General features: G+C 40.2%; 2 protein-coding genes and 1 long non-coding RNA gene across 21 annotated transcripts in view; 1 reads left to right on the forward strand and 2 right to left on the reverse strand.

Moving 5' to 3' along the window:
• Positions 1 to 6,319, forward strand: part of auts2a (activator of transcription and developmental regulator AUTS2 a) — a 284,876-nt gene extending 278,557 nt beyond the window's left edge. For 9 of the 19 annotated variants that reach the window (XM_067494285.1, XM_067494284.1, XM_067494293.1 and 6 more), the window contains 5 exons: positions 1,558 to 1,699; positions 2,829 to 2,909; positions 3,008 to 3,091; positions 3,241 to 3,484; positions 3,723 to 6,318. In XM_067494285.1, the coding sequence (XP_067350386.1) occupies positions 1,558 to 1,699; positions 2,829 to 2,909; positions 3,008 to 3,091; positions 3,241 to 3,484; positions 3,723 to 4,938 (1,767 nt within the window). In that variant the 3' untranslated portion in view covers positions 4,939 to 6,318. Of the gene's footprint in view, positions 1 to 1,557; positions 1,700 to 2,828; positions 2,910 to 3,007; positions 3,092 to 3,240; positions 3,485 to 3,722 lie in introns of all 19 variants that reach the window. The other 10 variants (XM_067494283.1, XM_067494289.1, XM_067494295.1 and 7 more) reach the window with 7 other exon arrangements.
• LOC137109001 (uncharacterized) lies at positions 289 to 14,406 on the reverse strand. Its single transcript, XR_010912258.1, has 4 exons — positions 14,067 to 14,406; positions 2,782 to 2,943; positions 1,524 to 1,746; positions 289 to 404 (listed from the first exon to the last, which is right to left on the reverse strand). It is a non-coding gene; the product is annotated as an uncharacterized lncRNA (long non-coding RNA).
• Positions 14,407 to 18,503: 4,097 nt separating this feature from the next.
• Positions 18,504 to 23,437, reverse strand: part of cxadr (CXADR Ig-like cell adhesion molecule) — a 36,286-nt gene continuing 31,352 nt past the window's right edge. Inside the window, exons 5-7 of the mRNA XM_067494501.1 lie at positions 23,230 to 23,352; positions 22,190 to 22,328; positions 18,504 to 21,080 (exon numbers count right to left, since the gene is read on the reverse strand). Coding sequence (XP_067350602.1) covers positions 20,798 to 21,080; positions 22,190 to 22,328; positions 23,230 to 23,352 — 545 coding nt within the window. The 3' untranslated portion in view covers positions 18,504 to 20,797. The remainder of the gene's footprint in view (positions 21,081 to 22,189; positions 22,329 to 23,229; positions 23,353 to 23,437) is intronic.

Below are 23,437 nucleotides of genomic sequence, written 5' to 3' on the forward strand. Positions count from 1 at the left end.
GTGCAGGACATGCTATATCAAATAAGGCAAACAGGTTGAATCTAGTTTGCCTCAAATCGCATTTAGGGCTGGTAGATACAAATGTATCACTCTTTAGGCTAAATGATCATACCCATTTTTGTGTTCTATAAATTTTGCTAAATGTTCAGTTGTAACTCAAAGCTACATCTGGCATGTCACAACCACTTTTATTAAATCAGAATCTGATACAGTGTTAATTTTGAACCTGATGTTTCTTTTAGTCTTTTACCAAATTTTAGGTCTAGAATTTTTAAATGCACTGTAATAAGCTGTTAACAGATTTTAGCCATAACTTCAACTATATAGTGACATAAGATGCTGCCTGATTTTTCAGTCGAGTAGAAGCACAGGAGGAGAGACGGCAAAGCTGCAGTGTGAACTGTCTGGAAAGAAATAAGAAAGAAAGTTACCTATTTGGAGTTTTGCAGGCTACTTTGTGTTAGTTCAAATTTTGTAACTTTAGGTGGACTATTAATTATCTTAAAAATAAGAAGGCACTGCTTTGTGTTATGATTACTTTTATGCAGCCTTTTTTATTCCACCACCTGCCCAATCTGCAGCCTTTTATGGTGTTGTAAAAAACCGATTCTGCATTCTCCCAGAGAAATCTACCTGGGGAAATCAGGTGTGTGCTGCAGGTAAACTTGAGTGTGGAAGTGGAGCTGTGCAGACAGAGGGACAGGGATATTGTGGGCTGTCACTGGGAGTTTATAGAAAGGAGCTATAGAATGCATCAGACTACACAACTCATAGAAAGTTAGGGATATTAGACTTTCAGGTGAAATTTATGTAAAAAGTTCATGTTAAAGTGACATTTAAATAGAAACTTGCAATGGTATTTTTTTTCACCTTAAACAATTTATTGAAACAAAAGCTGACAACAGTGGTGGCTATACCACAATCATGGTCTCATGATATCAAAATGCGAACAGCATGATGAGAGGATTGTTTAAAAACAAATTCCCATTGAACCGGAACATTGAGTGGTCAATTCATGGATCTTGTCTGATCCCTGAATCACGTTGTGATTTTTGCAGTTAATCACCTTGTTAGAGAACAGCATGTAATGCAATAACCACTGAACAGTTGGACATGTGCATTCAAAAGTTTAGAGAAGGGCAAATTAAGGTTATAGTGCATTTTATTTGCTGGCTCTGAAAGTCAAATATCCCTAACTTTATGTGAGTAGTTTATATGGTATTATCTTACTATATATGTCCACAGATATTGTAACGATATACTAATAACTATGCCAAGGTTGCGTAGCCCCAGTATAAAAGAACGCAATTATTTTGTTTTTTAAAACAAAAGATATTCTGCGAATCCAACTTAGAATTGGCAATTCTACTTTACAGTCAAGTTAAATGTTTAAAAATTGCAGTCCCAGGTTTGATTTCTGCAGTAGGACAAGCAAAACCTTAAGTAGTCAATGTAAATATAAAGAGAGAACAAGCAATTAAACATGGAAAGTGACACCTTTACAGTGTTTAAAAGGCTATTACATGTGTTTCTCTCTGTGGTTTTGGCATTTTCCAGCAGCAGATGCAGGTTGATCCTCACAAGCTAGACTTTGGACTCAAGCCTGAGTTTCTGAGTCGACCTCCTGGCCCCAGCCTTTTTGGCGCCATTCATCACCCCAGTGATTTGGCACGGCCTGCCACACTCTTCTCAGCTGCGGGTGAGTGTGCGACAGATCTCTGGGTAGTTGAAAGTGGCTGTCTTATGCTAAAAAGCAAAGCAAACAGCACAGTTTAGTAATTTATTTGCAGTTAAGCAAAAGTTTACCGTATGTAGGCTTCCTGTACATTAACCATGTAGCTTCTGTCAGAGTACAAAGTGTGGTAAATTATATTAGCATTGCTACAGCTACATAGTCAGAGAGGCTGCAAAACTAGGTTCAATTTTCTTATCATTATTTTTTCCCTACTCCTTTTAACATTCAAATTATGAGGAAGCAAACATTTGCACGAACAGTATGCACCAATGCTTCTTCAAACTTAATTACAAAACCAAAGTTACTCTTTTTGGCCTCAAAATAGAAAGAACAAAGTGACTGATCCCACAATTAGGACTTCAGGGTTTGCAGTCAAGTGAGTATACTAGTTGTACTGAGGATATGTGTCGGGACAAAATCCTAAAAAGCCGATTCACACCATTATTTTTTTTAACAGATTGGACTACATTTACACTCTGGCTCTTATTGCCATTAGTTACCTGAAAATCTCAAAGCCCACCACAGTTCAATTGAGACTGTGACTAATCATTCTAATCTGTGTTTTTTGTGTGTTTATATTTGTTAACATTTGTATTTATGCTATGGTTTGATAAAGCTTTATTTTTAATAAGCAATTACATTACCAATAAAATACTTAATTGTCCTGTGTATGAAATTTTCTCTATAAATCAAGTTACCTAATTCTTTTTAGTACTGAAATAAGGAAGAATCTTAAATTTACAGAGCTCCACATCACCCTGACCTCTATGGTCAAAACTACTGGCAGCACTAGTATGGTTAGAAAACCTTGACAGATATAAGTGAGACACTGGCATAAACTGTAAAAAGGTAATTTGTTCTGATCTCCAGAGGGCAAACTCTAGGTCTAATGGCCAAACAGTTTCTAAAGTATTGAAACTTTAGCTGATATTGATTTTTGTGAAAAGCTCAGTCAGGCACTAGTTTAAAGTTCCAGGAAAGCGAGTATGTGGTCCCTGAATTAAGATTGCTGAACTACCAGGGTTTCAGGCCTACTTAATACTTACATTTGATGAAAGTCAGTCCATGATGTCCTCGGTCTCTTCATTCTCAGGTCCTACACACCCATCAGCAGGTCCCTTCGGCCACCCGCCCCATCATCCTGGAAACTTCCTCACCCCAGCATCTCACTTAGGTAAGCAAATTCTTTGGTTTCCTTTAGTGTCATTCTGTTAAAAAGAGAAAGATGCTAATTGTGTGATGTGTATGATAACATGTTGTGTCTCCCTCCAGAAACATTCAGTAGGCCTTCATCATTTGGAGGACTAGGTGCTCTCAGTTCATCAGCCTTTGGGGGACTGGGAAATCCAGCATTAAGTGAGTTTCAACCTCATGAACGTTACTGCATAAGAATTATTGGTTTTTAATGTTACCTTATCTTTTAGGTGATTATAATACAGACATGTCTGAATAATATGATGAGATATGCATTTAACTTGCGTCCTCCTGTGATTTTCCACGTGTTGAATCCCTAACAGCGGCCAACTCCATGTTTGGCCATAAAGATGGCCCAAATGCACAGCAGCACTTCAACAGCAACAGTAACAGCACCCACCAGGACCCGTGGAACCGCTTGCACCGTACTCCACCATCCTTCCCCACACCGCCACCATGGCTGAAACCTGGAGACTCTGAGAGAAGCACTTCTGTCAGCTCACATGAAAGGGACTCTGAGAAACGGGACACAGTCAGTAAAGACGACAAGGACAGGTGGGTGCGGTACAGCAGAAGGTAGCTGCTGAAAGTGATCACCTTGACTGTAAACTAACAGCAGGTGTAAAACTGAAGTTTGAATGTATTTTTAGTTTTTTTCTTTGTGATGTAATGCAATTATTATTAGTTAGAATAAAACATATTCTAAATTCAAGCATGCAGCCATAACATGCAGAATACAGTCACTGACTTACAGGCAGTTTCTTTTTTTTTTTTCCCCTTTATTTATTTCTAGGGACTCTGTAGAAAAGCGTCACCCCAGCCATCCATCCCCAGTCCCTGTCAACCCCATTAGCCTCCTTGGCCATAGCCGACCTCTTGAACACCACAGAAATCATCTGCCCCCTGCTTCAGGAGACTCTCAACGGGAAAAGGAGAGCAAAGCAAAAGACAGGGAGAGGGAGCATCCAGACTCCTGGAAAGACAGTGGCACAGATGACCACAAGCTCAAAGACAACCAGCACAGCGACAAGGACACACCTATCATCCACGATGGCCGAGTGTCAGAGGAGAAAGTGTCCAACAGGGGGCCAGCATCACCCTACATACGGCAAACCAGCCTAGACCGGCCCAATGGCGGCCTGAGCCGAGAGGTCCTGGAGAAGAAGGTAGAGCTGCCATATGAGCACCAGAAGAAGAACGACGTGAAAGTGAAGGAGGAGAGAAAGGAGGAGCAGGATGGAACCACAGAGAGGCCAAGTGAACATCCAACACAGGCCCCCTCCACACCAACTCTCCACCCTCCATCCTCAATGCCTATGGCCATGGGCATGGCTGGAGTCCACCCAATCAATAGCATCAGTAGTCTAGAGAGAACTCGAGTCGTGGCACCCTTTATGGGTATCAGCCCTATCCCAGGAGCTGACAGGTTCCCCTACCCTGCCTTCCACTGGGATCCAATGAGGGACCCCTACAGAGGCCTGGACATTCACAGACGGGACCCTTTGGCCAGAGATTTGCTGCTAAGAAATGACCCTCTGCACCGACTGGCAGCACCACGCCTCTATGAGGCTGAGCGCTCTTACAGGGACCGTGAGCCACATGACTTTAATCGTGATCATGTTCACCCTCTGGCCCTGGAGCAGAGGAGGGAGCACGAGCGTGCTCAGCTGGAGGAGCGAGACCGCCTCAGCATGCTCAGAGAGGACTATGAGCATGGGCGCCTTCACCCCACAATGCACCATCCTGCACTCGACGGACACCTTCCCCATCCAGCACCCGGCCTCATGGCTCCGGGACTTACTGGCATGCACTACTCAAGGGTCAGCCCTTCAGCTGCAGCAGCCCATCAGAATGGTATCCTGAACAAAACACCACCCACTGCCTCTCTGAGCGCACCACCCCCTTTGATCCCCACATTGGGTGCTCGGCCCGGCTCACCTAGACGGACTACTCCTCTGGGCACAGATCTCAGAGACAGACCAGCTCACAAAGACATTGAGGCACGGTGAGATGAGTCTCAGCAGACTCGGTAGTGCTTCTGCCCTGTATCTGACTAACACTGAACTCACATCAAGCACTTAGCTTTGGGCAAAGCAAGACTGTAAGATACCTGTGAATAACGTATGTGGGCAGAGTCATGTCCACACAATGAAATGTTTTGTATTAAACTACAAAGAGACACTAATTACAGAACAAGAACATTTTTAAAACTTTTTTTTTTTTGCCCCATTTGCTCCAGCTTTTTCTGTGCATTCTCTTTTGTTAGCAAAGTGACATGGAGTAAAATTCAATTTTGGAATGTACAGGTACTTTAGCACTGACAGTAAAGTGTGTACATAACGTGTACATTCGCTGTGCTCATTCTGTATGGATTAAAAAACATGGTACAAATATGCAAAAGGGTGTTTTGAAAGCTTTACTTTAAAAACATGTAAATAGGAGTATTAAGGTAGTATTTGAGAATGTGCTTTTTGAAACTTTCATTTTTTGGGTTGATGTAGCTGGTAAGCATACTACCAGAGATCCCCTATCCAACTATGCAACAAATGTATGGGCTGCCTTTCTGAAAGCTGGTCTACTCATTGCTACTGACTGTGTACCAATAAAAGGACAAAAAGCTGTATTCTCTCCACAACTAAGACTTGACAAACCCTGGGCCCATACAAACAGATGCAAGCTTTAACGAATCCATTCCAAATCTGTAGTCAGAAGTTGAAAACTATATTCTCAAATATGACAAAACTGTGGTGACAATCCTAGACACAGCTGAAGGAAGTATTGCATTCAAAGATTTTTAAATGTTAAACAACAGCACAAACATTACCATAACACTCCAAGCCCTTCTTCCTTCAACTCAGTTACCATCAGTCTTGTTGCGGGAAGAATGCAGCACATTATAATACCATGACAGCACATTAGCCCCGTTCAAGGAGTGTAAAGTACATGTTTTGGAAATAGGTTCTGTTGGTCCAACAGTGTATTACAGTGCTTTCCTAAGTCGTCGTACCTTCAAAATCAAAAGACAAAAAAGCAACTCTAAACTATGGACAGTTTGTTTCTAATGAGCAGAGATATTTTAGTAGTCCACTGAAGGTTTAGCTTTGGGCTTCAAACTCTGTGACATCATGTTGTGCAGTGTTTTTTAATCCAACATAAAAATGTCCACCAGAGCCATAGTGGTTAGTCAATGTATATTTCAAAAAGATTGTAAAATGAGAAACTTTTTGCTGTTTACCATGTACAGTGAAAAAAAATGAAGTCTTTCTAGATCATGTACAAAAATTAGCAAAAAAAATGAAGCGACTGAATCTTCAGCATGCTCCTCATTTAAACTTGTGTTATGTAAATTGTGCCATGTTATTAAAAAATGTGTACTAACCCTGTCTTGGGCTTTTCATCTTCCACCTACACCAAATGCTCTGCACTGAGTAAAACAGGCTGTATTTCTTTTTAACAGTATACACATACACACTTCCATGAGAATAAAGTCCCTGCACACAAGTCATTCCTGCTTCATAATGCAAGTGCTACTGAATGCATAGTTAGACAGTAGCTGGAAAGATTTTGTCACTTTTGACCAGGTCATCAATCGCTTAAAAAGCTACAAGATGAACATTTTCTCAACTTTCACTTCTATAGCATACTGAAGGTGCTGACACGCTAGAAAACTGCTTGGTAGCAGTTAAAACCACAGAAACAGTATGCATCATGTCAGTCAGCTACATAGACAAGTGAGGGCTTATGTTTGGTTCAATAACAGTGTTTTCATGCACTCTTTAAAATGGCGTTTATCACCAAAGCACCCAGGTCATGCATCAATCAAATGTCTGGTGGGAAATGTGAGCTACCCCTGATTCCTCCTGCTAACTAAATGTCTTCTAAAAACACAAATTTTCTTTTTTGACCTGCATACATACAGTTATGTGCTTGAAGAGCATGTGGTAGTTCAGCTTTGAACCTGGAGAGGGCTCCAAACTTCTACAAGTACTAATATGACACATACAAAGGCAAGTCAAGAAACAAAGCAACCATCTCACCTTTCCTTGAAACTACATTATTTTTGTTAGAGCTGCAGCAATTTGCTGATTCTTTGTACTTCAGCAAAATATAGGCAATGTTCTTTAATTCCAGCTTCACAAATGAGAATAACGTTATTATAGAGAATGTAAAGTTGATTTCGCACCATATTGTGTTTTTGTTTTAAAGTACCATCTTGTGAGGATTCCATGCCTTTTGGTTGGTGGAGTCCGTTTTGATGTTTTTGTCATAATTTTAAAAAGCATCACTCTAGATTAAAGTTGTTGACATGGGTCAGTAGAAGAGTAACACCCCAACACCATCAACTTTGAATGATTTGCACAACTTTTTAGTCAAACAAAACAGGTATGCAGTTAACTCACTATAACCACTGTGGAAGGCTGTGTTCATTCAGTGCATCCAGAAAATATGCACAGCACTTAACTTTTTCCACATTTTGTTAAGTTACAGCCTTATTTCAAAATGGATCAAATTCACTATTTTCCTTAAAATTCTACAAACAATACACATATAGAAGTTTGTTTGAAATCTTTGAAAATGTATTAAAAATTAAAAAGAAACTAAAGAAATCACGTGTAAATAAGTATTTACAGCATTTGCCATGACACTCAAATTAGAGCTCTGGTGCATCCTGTTGCCACTGATGGTCCTTGAGATGTTTTTGCAACTTGATACTTGTACACCTGTGGGTGCTCAGACATGCAGTGTTAACTGAATGTCTGAGCACCCACAGGTGTACAAGTATCAAGTACAAGGAATTGTCTGTAGACCTCCAAGACAGGATTGTATCAAGGCAAAGATCTGGGGAAGGGTACAGAAAAATATCTCCATCATTATAGGTCCCAGTGAGCACAGTGGCCTCCATCATCCGTAAGTGGAAGAAGTTTGGAACCACCAGGACTCTTCCTAGAGCAGGCCAGCCAACCAAACTGAGCATTCGAGATAGAAGGGCCTTAGTCATGGAGGTGATTAAGAACCTGATAGTCAATCCAAAAGAGCTCCAGCATTTCTCTGTGGAGTGAAAAGAACCTTCCCGAAGAACAACCATCTCTGCAGCCCTCCACCAATCAGGCCTGTATGGTAGAGTGGCCAGACTGAAACCACCTCCAGTAAAAGGCACATGACAGCTCTCTGGAGGATTCTCAGACCGTGGGAAACAAAATTCTCTGGTCTGATGCTACAAAGAGTGAATTCTTTGACCTGAATGCCAAGTGTCATATCTGGAGGAAACCAGGCACCACTCACCACCTGACCAGTACCATCTCTATAGTAAAGCAGGTTGGTGGTGGCATCGTGCTATTTAGGATTGAAGGAAAAATTAATGCAGCAACGTACAGAGACATCCTTGATGAAAACCTGTTCCAGAGCGCTCCCAACCTCAGACTAGGGCGACAGTTTATCTTTCAACAGGACAGTGACCCTAAGCACACACAGCCAAGATAATAAAGGAGAAGCTATGGGGCAACTCTGTGAATGTCCTTAAGTGGTTCAGCCAGAGCCCAGACTTGAACCCAACTGAACATCTGTGGAGAGACCTAAAAATGGCTGTGCACCTATGCTCCCCATCCAACTTGATGGAGCTTGAAAGGTACTGCAAAGAAGAATGGCAGAAACTGCCCAGAAATAGGTGTGACAAGCTTGTAGCATCGTACTCAAAAAGACTTGAGGCTGTAATTGGTGCTAAAGGTGCTTCAACAAAGTATTAAGCAAAGGCTGTAAATACTTAATGTACACGTGATTTATTTAGTTAGTTTAAAGTTTAAGCTTTGCATATATATATGGGGTATTGTTTTTAGAAGTTTAAGGGGAAAAATTTTATTTGATCCATTTTGGAATAAGGCTGTAACATTAAATGTGGAAAAGGTTATGTGCTGTGAATACTTTCTGGATGCACTGTACCTCACCAGATGTGTCTTTCCGCAAAGAGTTAACAGTATGACATACACAAGCTCTGTCATTACTCTTGTGATAACAGTTGTTAAATGATAAATATCCTTCACTTATATAGCTATTTTCTTCCTCACTGGACAAAGCACTTTACAAAGAAATTTTCAAATCAAAATTCCAATTGTCTGGTTTTATATCACTGTAAATTGAACCTTTGGGGTTTTGAACTGTTGGTTGGTTGAACAAAACATATGTTAGGACTCTGAGAATTTACCATGTGTTATTCACAATATGCAGCTATTTACTGATGTAGTTTAATAATCTCCCCATTAAACTATGAGAGCAGCCTTGAATCTACTAATAATTCCTTTCATTAATAAATTAATTTAGTCTATAATACCTGTGGTACGAATGCTGATTATAATTCATCTAAGTAAAGCTGATATATTGAATTAATTTAGCTCCAAACCACAGAGATACAGTTTTCTATCATTTAATACAAAGAAGCAAAGTTAATCCTAACACATGAAAACAATGAATCAGGAAATGTTTCAAGTCAGCTATAAGTTTTTATTCTCATATCTCTAAACAGGTCACACTTAACTCCTTCTGGCTCACACAGCAGTTTAATAACCATGTAGAAGACCATGGGGTACTTTGGGCAGTCTTGTACCTGAAATCCACTTCCAAATTTTACATCACAGATAATGTGCTCTCTCTCTTCAGCCATAATCTGTCAACTATCAGTTTCTATCTGCTATTTCTGGAACTGTCTAAGCACTAACCAACTAAATCTTGAACTACCTCAGTAAAACTGATTTGGGATGTTGCTACAAATCATTAGGACACCTGGCTCTACAGCTACCACTACAAACTTAATGCATCTGAGCTTCAATTTGGAAAGTTTGTCATATCCTGACAGTGCACAGAGATGATGTGGTGACAAAACAGCTGTATTTAAGAAACTCCCAAGAAAAGTACAGGCTATCACTTACGACATAACATAAATTTGTATTTAGAACTACTGTACTAACTACTACAATATTCTACAATTTTCTTTTCTGGGTGAGACAAATGTTGATAAAAAACATCTATTAGGTACGCTGACAGTTTTCAAAGCTATGAACTTTATTGAAGCCAGATTCAGTCATTATCAATAATGAGATGTTACTCCATGAATGGACTAGTCTGGAATGAAGATACTATCCATTGTGTTGACAGCCTGAGGTTTCTGATTAACAAGGTCTGACAAAAGAGTGTGCTGGTTTACAAATCAGTATGTGGAAGATGTTTCTATTCTATAAACTACAGAGATGTCAATTTATGAAATTCTGATCTGATCTTTAGGATTTTAAAAATTTCCAATTAACTTAAATATAAGTATTTATATTACTACAATTAAATGTACATGTTTAGTTTCATTTAACAAATGCGTTGAGTATAAAGACACAATGAAGTTGTTTTTGTGTTCCCCTATTGTTAGATAACGGATTTACTAAATTAGATGGGTCTTATTATAAAGGGTTAAGACAGACATTGGGTAGTCTTATGGTACCAATTTCAGTCCAAAACTTGAGCTGTTATAATATTTATTACTTTTCATTTTAGACAACAAAATTAATGTAAAATGTATTATTTCAATTCTGATGTGGGCTCCTTTTACCAATGTTTTTGCATCTTGTGGGTAGCCTTCTGAATTTAATCTGGTGAAGTCTTCTCTTGAGTGTGGATTGCGTTATTAATCTGTGCAAGTGAAAATCTAACAAATGGTTATCTGAGTGTTTTAATCTGTAGATTTTTAATTCCTACAAGGTTTAAACAGAATTTCTGGTAAATTAAAGCAGACACACTTAACTGCACATCTTGACTGTTTCCTTTTAAATAAATGAATTAACTAGAACTGAATAATTAAGCTTTTAAAATTTTTTAGATTGGTTTTCCGTCAGTTTAAACATTTTAAAACAACTTCACATGGTCTGTGCCAAAAACAACATTCAAGTTTAATGTTCTGAAAGACTTCCTAAGATGCTTGAGGGGGATCCTCAAAAGGCCAAACGGTTATTAGGGGACTGCGCACTGCTCCGCCCAGGGGTTGGGTTAAATGCAGAGAAAGAATTTCTTTGTAACATGTGCATTATGTATATTTACTCAATGATGACAATAAAAAGGTTCTTTACAACAGTCAACAACCATGTCCTTTAAGTCATGTAATGTGGTTATTTTAACACAAGGTGGCATCAGTGTACACAGTGCATTTTAGGTGGGGTAAAAAGAAGCAACAAAAGAGTTTCAGTGGGAGGTGATTGTACAACAGGTACACAGTGTCATCATTTCTGACGTGAGAGATGAAAACCAGTTTTGTAGGTTGACTCCCTATGACCAGCAGCATATGTTTGGTATTTGTCTGGTTTAAAATGACTGCTGTCGTCACACATGTTGTCAAACTGGAATAGCAACATGGTGTTGTAGACAATCCTTTGCGGTCTTGAACTAACCAAAGGAGCAAAAAAAAAAACAACAAAACAAAACAAAAAAAAAACATAGACTTTGTTCTCCAGCCATCTGAACACTGAAGCCTGAAATTCAGCCCAATACTCTGAGAGTCATCTGTCAAATGGTGACACGCCTCTCTGCCACCGAGTTCACATGATATCAGCAAACAAGAACATCTGACGCCTCAGTGCTATTGTAAGCAAAACTTCTCTCTGGGAAACAACTTGGCCCAGGGTTATGCAAAACATAGGATCATAACCCATTCAAGGAAATAATCCCCATAGGGTGAACTTACAAAGATTCACCATCCCCTCCTAATCATACTCACTGAACATGTCCTCAATCACCTTAATCTTATGTAATACAATGCACCAGCTCTGCCTAACGCGCCGTCATTTTAATACACTACCCTTTCTGCTAGAAAAAAAACAATTACGTGAAATGTTCAGCCTTTTCCCCTGCTGACAACAGTTCTAATCACAACCAAACAAATGTGCTTGTGCACTCCTAAAAATACTCCTGTTTATAAATGGGAAGGCATCCCATTCTCAGTGATAACATTCCCTTGGTTTTTCCACTCTCATGAGTTGAAGCCTATTTATGCTTCGGACATATAGATCCAATCTTTCACAATGACAACTCAGTGTTCACAAAAAGCTGGTCTGCTTAGAGCCACATGTATATTTTTTTTTTATAAAGAAGATACATTTTTAGAGTTCTTATTGGCTTACAACGCAGAGTCAATATATTCTGACACCAGGTTCAAGCCAACCACATCTGTACAGCCTTAACAAAATAGTCAAACTGTTTTCTTGACACACAGATTGGTTTGAACTTTATACCCAGATGTTAAAACTGTACATGTGTATAAGCTAAATGAGACAATGACTGTAGCAACCTGCTGCAATATCTGAAGAAATCATGACACACTGCTATTGTAGGAGGCTGTAGACACATTACAGAGGCTGTGGGTCAACATGTTCTCACTGAGCCATGACCTTCAAGGAAAAACACAGAGCTACAATGTGAAAGAACAAACACTGAGGAAAACTTGTTTGTCACATCTGATCAAGGTAATAGCGCTTCAGTGTCCTTGAGACACTGTTTTCTATTACTATTAATGCATATTTTTTATTCTAAAACAAGATGTTCAAGGTTGATCAGGTTGACCAAAAATTATATGGCCATCAAAACAATGCAGCTTAATCCTACAGGTCTCATTTCCACAAGGGTGATCTCACAAGACACCGCCCCACCCCTACCCCCACCCCTACCCCTACCCCCACCCCCACTCCACACACATGGAAGACCTCATTAGCTGTATGATTTAGCTCCACCAGTGCAGACAGATGACCTTTAATTATTACAGGAGCTGTTTTTCTTGCACCATAACTTTTCAGTCAGACAGATCATGTGAATGCAGACTACGGACAGAAATAATATTTTATTTTGTTTACAAGGGTCCGACCTTCTCAGTCCTCAGAAACATATGCCACCAAGCCCAAAAGAGCAAAGACTGGAGAGTGAATTACTAAAGACACATTACATACAGATCATAAAGCTATCTTTTGTGTGCAAGTCTGTAAAACTAGCCATCAAGTTGATATTTCCCTTCTAAATACCTCTCTCACAAGGCAGACAAGTCAGAGATGATAATGTCTTTAAGGATATCTAAACAAAAACTGGGGCTACAACTACAGCTTAAAGATTCATAATCATTTTCTGACATATGCCAACAAAATTCAATTTAATTTTGGGACTGCCAAGATGAAGTCATTATAACAGAAACCCCTTCATAAAAGTGTGGGGCCGAAACAGTTGGACAATATAGAACTATAGAGAACAGTGGTGTGTTGCACCAAAAAGTGCAACTTTAGTTCTTTATTTTCTCCGATTGACCAGGGACCAGAGAAGGACTGTTAAAGTGACCAGGGACCAGAGAAGGACTGTTAAAGTGACCAGGGACCAGAGAAGGACTGTTAAAGTGACCAGTGAATAAAGATGAATTGTGCAACAAGTTTGACAGCAGCGTGAACTACAGGCCTGGTTCTCAGCTGCATGCACAGCACTGGAGTCCTGCATGTGGTTCATCCAAATAAAATAAAAAATATTGCACAATATTTCAATAAAATATTATAAAGTGTTGTTTTAATAAGCAGTCTGATATGTTCATAAAGCAACACAAAATGTTACCCTCGACGGGTCCAGAGCAAGGTTTGAACAGCAACAAATTATAAAAAAGCCACAGTCACAACTTTCATCATTTTCTTCTTCTTGGCTTAGGCAGACTACACGCTACTACAATGGGGTATGGCTGACTTATAGTTATTCATGATTTATCCTTTAAGGGGGAAGTTCTTTAGGTTTTGGAATATAATCCAATATTGTGTAGATACTACAGCAGCCTCTGAATCCTTCTCCAACTATCCAACTTAAGAATTGCAAAAAGTTTCTCCAAAGGTTCCCAGTTTGGTGTACAGCTACTTCCTCTTAGCGATAAGTTTTTACATCCCACTCACCATCACGTCTCTACGTACTTAGACACTAATTATACCAACTGTCAAGCACAAAGAAAACAGCTCCTCCACACACAGGATCCCAGTAAAACAATGCCATAATATGGCGTTAACACACAGGCTGGCAAACAGAGGAAGACGCCATGATGCTAATCCACAAGCAAAACAGTCTTATCGTGTTATTATAGGTGATAAAAACTGACCTTGGTGAAGTGAAGGGAATAACGGCAAAAAGACTCCCGAGTAGAGAGACGTGTGTGGGGGGGCCCACGGCAAGGAGGCAGCGACCCGAACACGGACATCTTCTCCACAAAGACGTCCACAGGTGGTAGACTAGGGGGCTTCTTCTTTTTTAATTTGTTTTCTCCTTCTACTTCTCTTACTGCTTTAAGTTTTAGGCGCATTGACAGACATTGTCGCAAGCAGCACATTTTGTATGGTATGTTACATGAGAAGTAGCGAAAATTAAAGTCAGTTTGAGTAAAAGAGAGTGGCACGCGGAGATTAAGCATCGCAACGCACCTGCAGCAATGACAGGAGTGTGTCACGTGACGTCGGAGCAGCCTGAACGTGTTCAGAACTACAGGCTGAGAAATGACACCGACACTTCCTGTCAAATTCCACACAAAAAGGAAGTATCTTTATAGTGTGTCTGGCTGTGTGTCTGTTGCTCCTCCACTGCTGTAGGCCTAGTACTCGAGTCACGTGTGTTTGGCCAAAGTAACAATACAATTAGGTTTTATCCAAAGGTTGAGCGGGGTCAATGAGGCAGCGGTGGATATGAGACTTTTGGGGCAGTCACTCAACCTTTGGAAAGGCAAACTTGGATGACTTAGAACCTTCACCGATATTTACATTTTAAAGTTGCCCAACAAGAATTGTGAAGCCTTACACATTAAGGTTGCACATCCCGTTGGCTAATATTTGATTTATGAAAGTGTAGTTGTAGTTGTATTGTTTTACCGTTACATAGTAAGGCATTTCTGTTATTTTGTCTATCCTCATGCTAGACCTTCCCAGTAAACCCAACTAACACCATTTCAGAAGCTTCCTTAGCGTAAATAGAAAAAAAACTGTTACTTATAAGGCTAGAGAATGGCAATCCTAAGTCTCTGCTATTATTTTTCATCTATGTTCTCTTCTGTAAGAATTTTCCTCTCTTTAGACTTCACCCATGCAAATCCAGATTGAGGATTTCTGCTGGAATTAAACTGAAATTTACAATGGCTCCCCAGCTAGAGCCTTTAGTTTTATTTAGCACCTGTGACGGCTTGAGTGCTGCGTGGAGGGGAGGTTACAGTCTGTGGAGGTGGCCCGAGGAACGTGTCCAGCATGGAGAAAATACATTGTCTAATTGCTTAGCTAAAAATAGCCTGATGTGGGGGAAGAGTTTTACTCTGCTGATGCAGAGGCCAAACAGGATTGCCCCTTATGTTAAATGACCACCGGGACCTTTGGCCTCACTGTAGCCACCCTGGCTAATCTTACTGCACATGGATGCACACACCCAGTACGGATCCTTATGAATTGCTCATGGACAGACACCGAGAGAATACATACAATATATCCCTGACATCACCGTGGTAATAACAGAGATGACCCCAATCATCATTGGTAGAGAGAAAAAAAAGAAAACAGGGCCCCATTCCCTTTCCAAGGCTACATTTTATTGCTAGTCTTTATTGTGCCCTTCTGATGACAAGGCATTGGAGGTGGACAGCCTTTTACACACTCCAGTCAAGCTGAAGATTAAAAGTACAAATTATACTGTAAAGGACTGAGCTGTGCTGGTCTGTGTAACCTCCATCTAAACCAGTGCTCCCCTGGATTCAATCTCTTAGGTTACCTCAAGGAAGATAAGATTAACAGAGCACAATGGACAAAAGATCCAGAGAAGCTGGTGAGTGTGAAGCCAGAGTACAGCACAGAGAGAGGACATGTGGCTGGATCTGCTCCCTCTTTTTCTTTTTCCCTCTGGTGCCATGCAGCAGGTCAAGGAGCAACTTTTATTATCTTAATTTCCCCACATATGGTGTGTCTCTTGTATGGAGCTAAGTGCTGCTCTTTTTCAGGCCACACGCAATGTTCCTGCAAGTGAATAAAATGTCAAATCTGCTGATGAGCATCACTTCACTGATCCATGAAGCTCACCAGACAAAGTCCCCAGAGACAGAAAGAGAGAGGGCGTTGTTGGAATGAGTATAATTACAGCATGGATCTAAGACTGATCCCCACTCCTGCCTAGAGCAAAAATTGGGATGTGATGTATCAAAAGTCACATATTAGTCATCAAAATGTGAGCAGTACAAGGCCAAAATAGTGACCCAAGATGATGCTGAGATGCAATGAATGTAGAGGTTGGTCCCAGAACAGATAACTCCATTTCAACCAAAAGTGAAGATGGAAGAGGTGGGGGGAATGGGCTGCTCGATGGTTTACCAGACGACTGACAAAGTGAGTGCACAGCAGCTGGGTTGGCCTCATGAGAAATCTGGACTGCAGGAGTAGGAGACAGAGCGGGCTGATTGGCTCAGCTCTCTCTCTACTTAATATCTACCATCTCTAACCACAACATGCAGGTTGTTCAAGGGGATGTACGGCTGAGTGCCGTGAGTGTTTGCATAGTGACACATTGATGTTGTGCCTCCTCTTACGATTCTTTTTCGTTTGACATGGCAGAATGACTGTGCATTTAAAGTTCAGACTGTCAACTTGAATTTAAGGCTAGTTTCCGATGGACTGCCTGCGTTGTTAAAAGAACTACACCCATCCATTCACTAACTGTTCGAATCCCACATGTGCTATTACCAATATGATAATTAAACTATGAAAAGATGCATAATAGAAAACCTAAAACAAAAAGGTGATTGTAACACCATGACTTTTTTGTTTTGAATTTCAGACTCTGCAAAGTAGAATCCTGATTGTACATTTAAATACAGTCCATATCCATTTGAATACTTATAAGACTAAAGAAAAAAAAAACATGTCCAAAAATGGCTTTAGCTCATTAGTCATTCATCCGATATGGCTGTACAAGCTGACATTCACATCATACTCAGTGTCATTTTGCATCCAAAGTGCTAAAAGCACAAAGCCAAAATGTTAATGTACTTCTGTGCCAATGGAGCTGATGGAGCTCACGCTTCTTGCATATGCATATTCCACTATCCTGCCCAGAACTCCCCTTGCAACCCTCTCCCAACCTGAATGAAGTCTCTAAAAATGGCAAAAAGCTTAACGTCTGTGACAGCAGACGTCACACTGGAGGAAAGCGACTTTGATGAGAGTCATGCTTTTAGAGGCCCATTTTGGTAGGAGAAAGCACATCATGCTTTACAAGATATATCATTCTGCTAGCAGTTGGATTAGACTGTGTACAACCAGATAAGGTTGCCAAGGAAACCCTCCTGGAGAACCAACAAGGTTTTTTTCTGCCATACCAGCCTCCTTGATCTGTGCTAACAATTAATACCTTATTCAGACAGAAGGGATGGAGCTCAAAAAGTGGGAGGCAGGCAAAAATCCGTAGGTGCTTAGCAGAACATCACTCTTCCTTCAGCTATGTGAATGAGGTAAAAATGCCACAGATGGATATTGGACTGGGGGAACCTGGGGGGGGGGGCTCACATTAATTCAATGTGAGGCCCTAAATGTAATCTTCATACATGCAGTACCACACATCACTAATGTTCTTTTATGAATGTTTTGAATGCACAGCCATAAATATCATACAAAATCCTTTGAGGGATGGATGTGATTGCATTGCTGGAACTGCAGCTAAACATACCCAGAGAGCTCCCGATGTGTGGAGCTTGTGGGGAAGCCATTACCATTCATGAGTGACTTCAATTGGCCACAGATCAATACTCCAGGGCCCTATCTGTTACTGACATCCAATTATAGCAATAGAGGTCCGCTTAGCACTGCTGCTAAGTGCTTTAGTCTTTTATTGACTACCTGCCAACAGCCTGCACACAGTGGAGCTATTGGCTACTAGTCAGCTATCCATCTATCACATGTCAACATTATCAGCATGTTATTAAGTGTATAAAAACAAAGGCAAGAGTGGTCACAATAATAAGACTAATGTGCATGTGTCCCTCTGTCACATTGCACATCGTTCAGCTTACTTAATTAGAAAGCTAATTCTGTACTGAACTTTGATTAGTGCTGACTTGCAATCAAAGTAATTACCTACCACATTAACTAAGAAAGGAAATTGGCTTCTAGAAAAAAAATAAGCTAATGTTAAAACAAATGGCCTCAATTAGAATACAGTGCAACAGGGCTAGGACAGTCAGCTCTAAGGGGTGAGGGGTGTCTTCTTTGTGTGGTAGGCAGGTGGGTGTCACAAACCTGTACATGTTTATACCAGAGCTGTATGCTGAGGGGTAGAGATGGCAGGAGGTGATTGTGCCTGCCTGCTTTATTGATTAATTACAGTCATTAAGTTGTGAGAAAGTCACCTCGCCTGGTGTAAAGTGTAGAATTCAGCAGCTGACTAAAATTAATCACAGTCAAAAAACTGCAGGAGGCTGAGTCCCCAGAGAGCACGTGCCACTGGAGTAAAGAAAAATTAAATTTCATTCATGCTTAAGTGAAGAGCTGCTAGTACTTCTGTAAACAAACATGGCTAGTTATTTTTAATTTCAGGTCTTTTATTATTAAAAAATACAACACAAAAATACACACACGCACGCACGCACACACACAAAGTCTTCACACAGTGTGCAAACCAAAAAAGAAAGTCTTCATTGAGTGTTAATATGGAGATTTAAAAACTACTTCATATTGTTAGTACTCTTCATTAATGTTCTGAGCAGAAAAAGAGACAGTAACACCAGGTAAAACTACCATGTTTTTTCCCCAGAATACACCCACAACTCACACCTCTTACACACACGCAATCACACAATACAAGAAGTTCTCAATCATACAAGGGAGCATTTACATTGTACTGACAGGTCCTATCGATTTGCCAAGCACAGCACAGCAGAGTATCATCACATGTAAGTACAAACATCATTCAGCTTTATGATTAGATACAGTTACTTAAACAGAATATTTATACATACAACCAGAACCATTTGTTATTAAAAAACAGTAAAAATGAAAAAGTAATATAACAAAAATGAGAATTCATGTTTTGGAATACAAAAGCTATAAGACATCGATAAAGCTTTTGCTATAAGCTACAGGAGAATCTGTGTACGTTGAATGGGTGTGAGAAATCCTAGACTTGAGGTGATTAAAGCAACAGGGGAAAAAAAAGCAGGCTCACTAATTGTTAAGAGTGTTCTACAGCTATTATGGATGATGCTACTGCACATAGCAAGACACCCATGGATGGCTGTGCTATGATCAAGTCAACTGGGGTAACAAGGCACAATAGAAGTCATCATCTGTGAGGTATGTGCAGAGGTGAAATGAAGGGAGGTAAGTGAGGCTAAATAAGGAATAGAATAACATATCACAGCAAAAAGGAACTGCTGTTTCCCTAAGTATACACACCGACTATGAGATGTTGGGTGTCCAAATATTGGAAGAATGAGTTGTTTAGAGTACAATAACCCACAAACTTCAAGGATTGGCCTATGGTATCTTACACTGACTGAATATTTATCTTTTCTATCACTGACAGAGTGCAAATTGAAAAGTGGCTTTAGTGTTAACACAGTCAAACAGTAAGAATTCTAAGGCTGCTCACACTTTCAACATGCAAGTAGGCTTTACATCTGTAATTTTAAAGTCCAAATAACACTGACCACAGCGAAGTTAATTAAGATATTAGCTCTTTGTAATGCCACTGCAAATAAGGATTAAATACAGTATTTGCCACCTCTCGGGGTGACAGCTATTACAAGTGATGAATTAAGACTTGCTACAAAAAAAAAAGTTTGTGTGGGGGTGGGGTATTTGGGAAGGCCTAAACGTTCTAGTGGTCATTAGGGTTAAAGAACTGTTGACAGTCAAACACAATTAAAGGTGATTGCTCAGTGAACCTTGTTATCCAGCTGCATCTATGCACTACCTCCTCTAAGATCTTTGTAAGAGGGGTGGGGGATGGACACTGGTCTTTTATTATTTCTTAAGCTCAGGCAAGAAACAATAATGCACCCAGTCCCATGGTTTTGGGGCTCGAACCAACCCCCTACCCACTTGCCAATCCTGTCCATTTCAGTTGGACAGGATTGGGATACCCCTCTGGGATATTTAAAAACAAACGGTTCAAGAGAAAAGAGCTGACCTAAATAGACATTTTTAGACTTCTTGACATTTCTTTTAAAAAAGCCTTTACATTTTTTCAGCCCAACACACGGTCACACCAAGCCCATTCAATGTATGGAATAAGAAATTTTTCAGGAAGTAGTCAAGACTGAATTAAATGACATGTTAACATTATTATTATGTTATGCAGGCATTATGCATATGATGAAGTATAAATTCCCCCAACTTTCAATCACACACACAACTGCAGTTTTATACATAACTGCATGCATACAACTGTACATCAGGCCAATTAGAGGCTTGGATTTGTATTGAATGTACCGTATTTCTACAGCAAGGGCCTTTTATATAAAAACATGCATTCATTTATGTACAATATTATTTGTATATTGACCACTTTCATTTAGATCAACGCTAATTTTTTTCTGTGAGAAAGTCCAGGAAGTAAAATTCTTTTGTATATCTCAAAAAGTTAATGTGCTCTGTTGTGATTCCAGTACAACCCAATTTTTCTTCTCAGCACCACAGCAAAGCCAGGTAATAATAAGATGTGTACTCTCATTTGTAATAATAATGAGCTAAAAATCAGGTGAGGTGACCCATCCCAGCTCTTGCTCCATCTTCATTGACTTGTATCCTACTCCCTTCCTCTGCCCCCCCAATTCCCAATCCCTGCACAGTCCCTTCTCAAGATGAGGACATGCTAGACAATTGAGCCATCCCTATTCTGGGCAGGAATCATGACGGGGATACCTCCCATGCGACTGAGGTTGGGGCCACCTATCTTTGGAACAGTAGGCGGCGCCAGGGGCGCGTGGCTCGGTGGCTTGTCATATTCTTCTGATGAGGGAATTTTGTCATACTGGGGCTTCAGGGCATACTCGTGCAGGTTGGAAGGTGACATGGATCCCAGGGAGGAACGCTGGCTGCCCACAGTGAAGCTGCGTGCTGTTGAAACACGGCTCTTGGGAGGGGGAACATCCTCCCTGAGATGAAAAAGAGACAGCATTCATTTAGACAATAAGACAAGATTATAAATTCCCTTTCATGCATTTACCTAACTGTCAACTGGAAGAAATAGTTATTGGAAAATGATTTTTTTGAGGTGCTATAAATCATGATGAAATTCAATGTCTCCCTGGTATAAAGTTTGAAATGTCTGGCACTTGCTGCCCACAGTGAGGAAAACAATGAATATATAAGGAGTCTACAGGAATCATTTCAAGAGCAAAACATGATTTGACTCAATAAAGAGTTGCAAATAATTGGAGTCAGCCCATTGGAGTGGCTGGGAGAGTGAAGCCACATTGACTTTTTAACAGACTGTAAAGACTGAGCTGAGCAACCACACACAGCAATGCCCTCTACTCCCTCTGCCATCACATTAACAACTAATAAGGAACAATAATCCAGTTAAATGCTCAATCAAACTGAGCCTGAGGGGCCAGAGCCTGTTTAGTCTATAGCTTTGTACTGTGGTGTTTCAGCAAATGTGTGTGTCGAAGTGTATGAGACAGGAGCAGTGGTCTAATCCTCTTTGTCCTACAAGCATGAGCAGTGTCACTTTGTGGTCTTAGACAGAGAGAGTCCGCAGGTTGTACAGAGCCTGTGGGCCAGATAGAGCATTGGATGGTGGGAGGAGTTTATGGTGGTTGGATATGGAGGGAGTTAAGGGGGCAGCCAGCAGCAGACACGACACAGGATCCACAGAGCAAACAAAGCTTTCAAACTGATTACCACACCTGTTTATTTGGGAAGTGGTAAAAAAAAAAAAAAAAAAAAAAAGGAAAACTGCTGATGGAGAAAAAACGTTTTTTTCATGGTGGCTGGGGTAGTTGGAGACGTGTTTGTGTGCATATGCGTGTGTCCAAAATGACCACACATTATGCACTTATGAGGAGCTCAGATTAATAGTCACCTGGCATTTTTTTAGGCTTTCCTTTAATCCACTAATATTTTAACAGAACTACATTTATTATTGTATAGCAGATACTATATAACAAATTCTCCCATCAAAAGGAAGCTTTGACTGTGTGAGCAATGTTAATGATATTTTAAAAAAAACAACACATTTTACATTTTATTGCTATTGTACCTTATCTCATTGCAGATTTCCTTCTCGTACTTCTTCCTGTGTCGGGCACGGCAACAACAGAAGAGGATGATGGCAATAATAAGAAGGACCAGAAGCACAGCAATTATGGCTCCTGCAATGATGCCTGGTGTATTGGGGGCTGGACAACACAAGGAAAAAAAAAGAGGTTTGTAAATATAGCAAGTTAATAAGGGTTTGCATCTGACAAAAGCCTCAAAACGTAGTGCTGGAATTAGTTCCTAGGAGGTGGTGCACCTTTGGTTAACTAATCAATTTGAAAGGATCCAACAATCCCTAATATCACTGAGTTTAAGAACTTATAAAAGGTAGTGCCAGCAATTATTTCTTTCCATATAATTGTGCTATAATATAATGTATTTTAGAAAAATGTACAAAAAAGGTATAAAGCAGTTTTTGATATTATCATGTAAATCCTTTTTACAAACAATTTTTAAAATTAAAAACGATTAACTGTGGACCAATTACCATCAAAATACCTGTAAAGTTAACCAAGTATGAAAATAATTGGTAGCATTTTGTTGTTTTGTGGTAGCACAGCACACTTTTCTTTTTTTTTTTGTCCTTTCGGCTTATCCCATGAGTTCAGGGTCACCACAGCGGATCATTGTCCGCATGTTGATTTGGCAGTTTTTACGCCGGATGCCCTTCCTGACGCAACCCTCCCCAATTTCTACCGGCTTGGACCGGCACTGCACAGGTGGGGAGGGAAATGGGCTGTTAGGGGTTCAGGGTAGCACAGCACACTAACAGGCTCAATTAAAATAATTAACATGAGGCCTGTTATCACCACAGCACCTTTTCATCCCAGGTACCAGGAACCTTGGGGATCTCAGTTCCTCTACCTGCTTCTCCACTGGGGAACCAGGGTCTAAGTATAGTACTGGAGCCATAGTTCTAACCATAGGCCTACCCTCTGGTCAACCCAGAACATTCAACTACAATTTAATGGTCAGCTAGCAGTTAAGCAGACAAGCTACAAGCCTATGTGAAACATACTGATCACAACAGTTTGTACTTACGAGGTGTCACACTGAGATTTAGTACACATTCTTCAGTGCCAACGCGATTGCTGCTAGTGCAGCGGTAGATGCCAGATGCACTCGCAGATGCATTCCTGATGTTAACGGTGCCTCCCATAGGATCTGTAGTGAGGGCAAAGAAAACATTAACGCATGAGTAAGATAACCCGTGTGAAGGACTGGTGATCTGCTTTGGTTTGTTAGGTAG

This window comes from Channa argus, chromosome 24, assembly GCF_033026475.1.
Source record: "Channa argus isolate prfri chromosome 24, Channa argus male v1.0, whole genome shotgun sequence".
Lineage (NCBI taxonomy): Eukaryota > Metazoa > Chordata > Actinopteri > Anabantiformes > Channidae > Channa > Channa argus.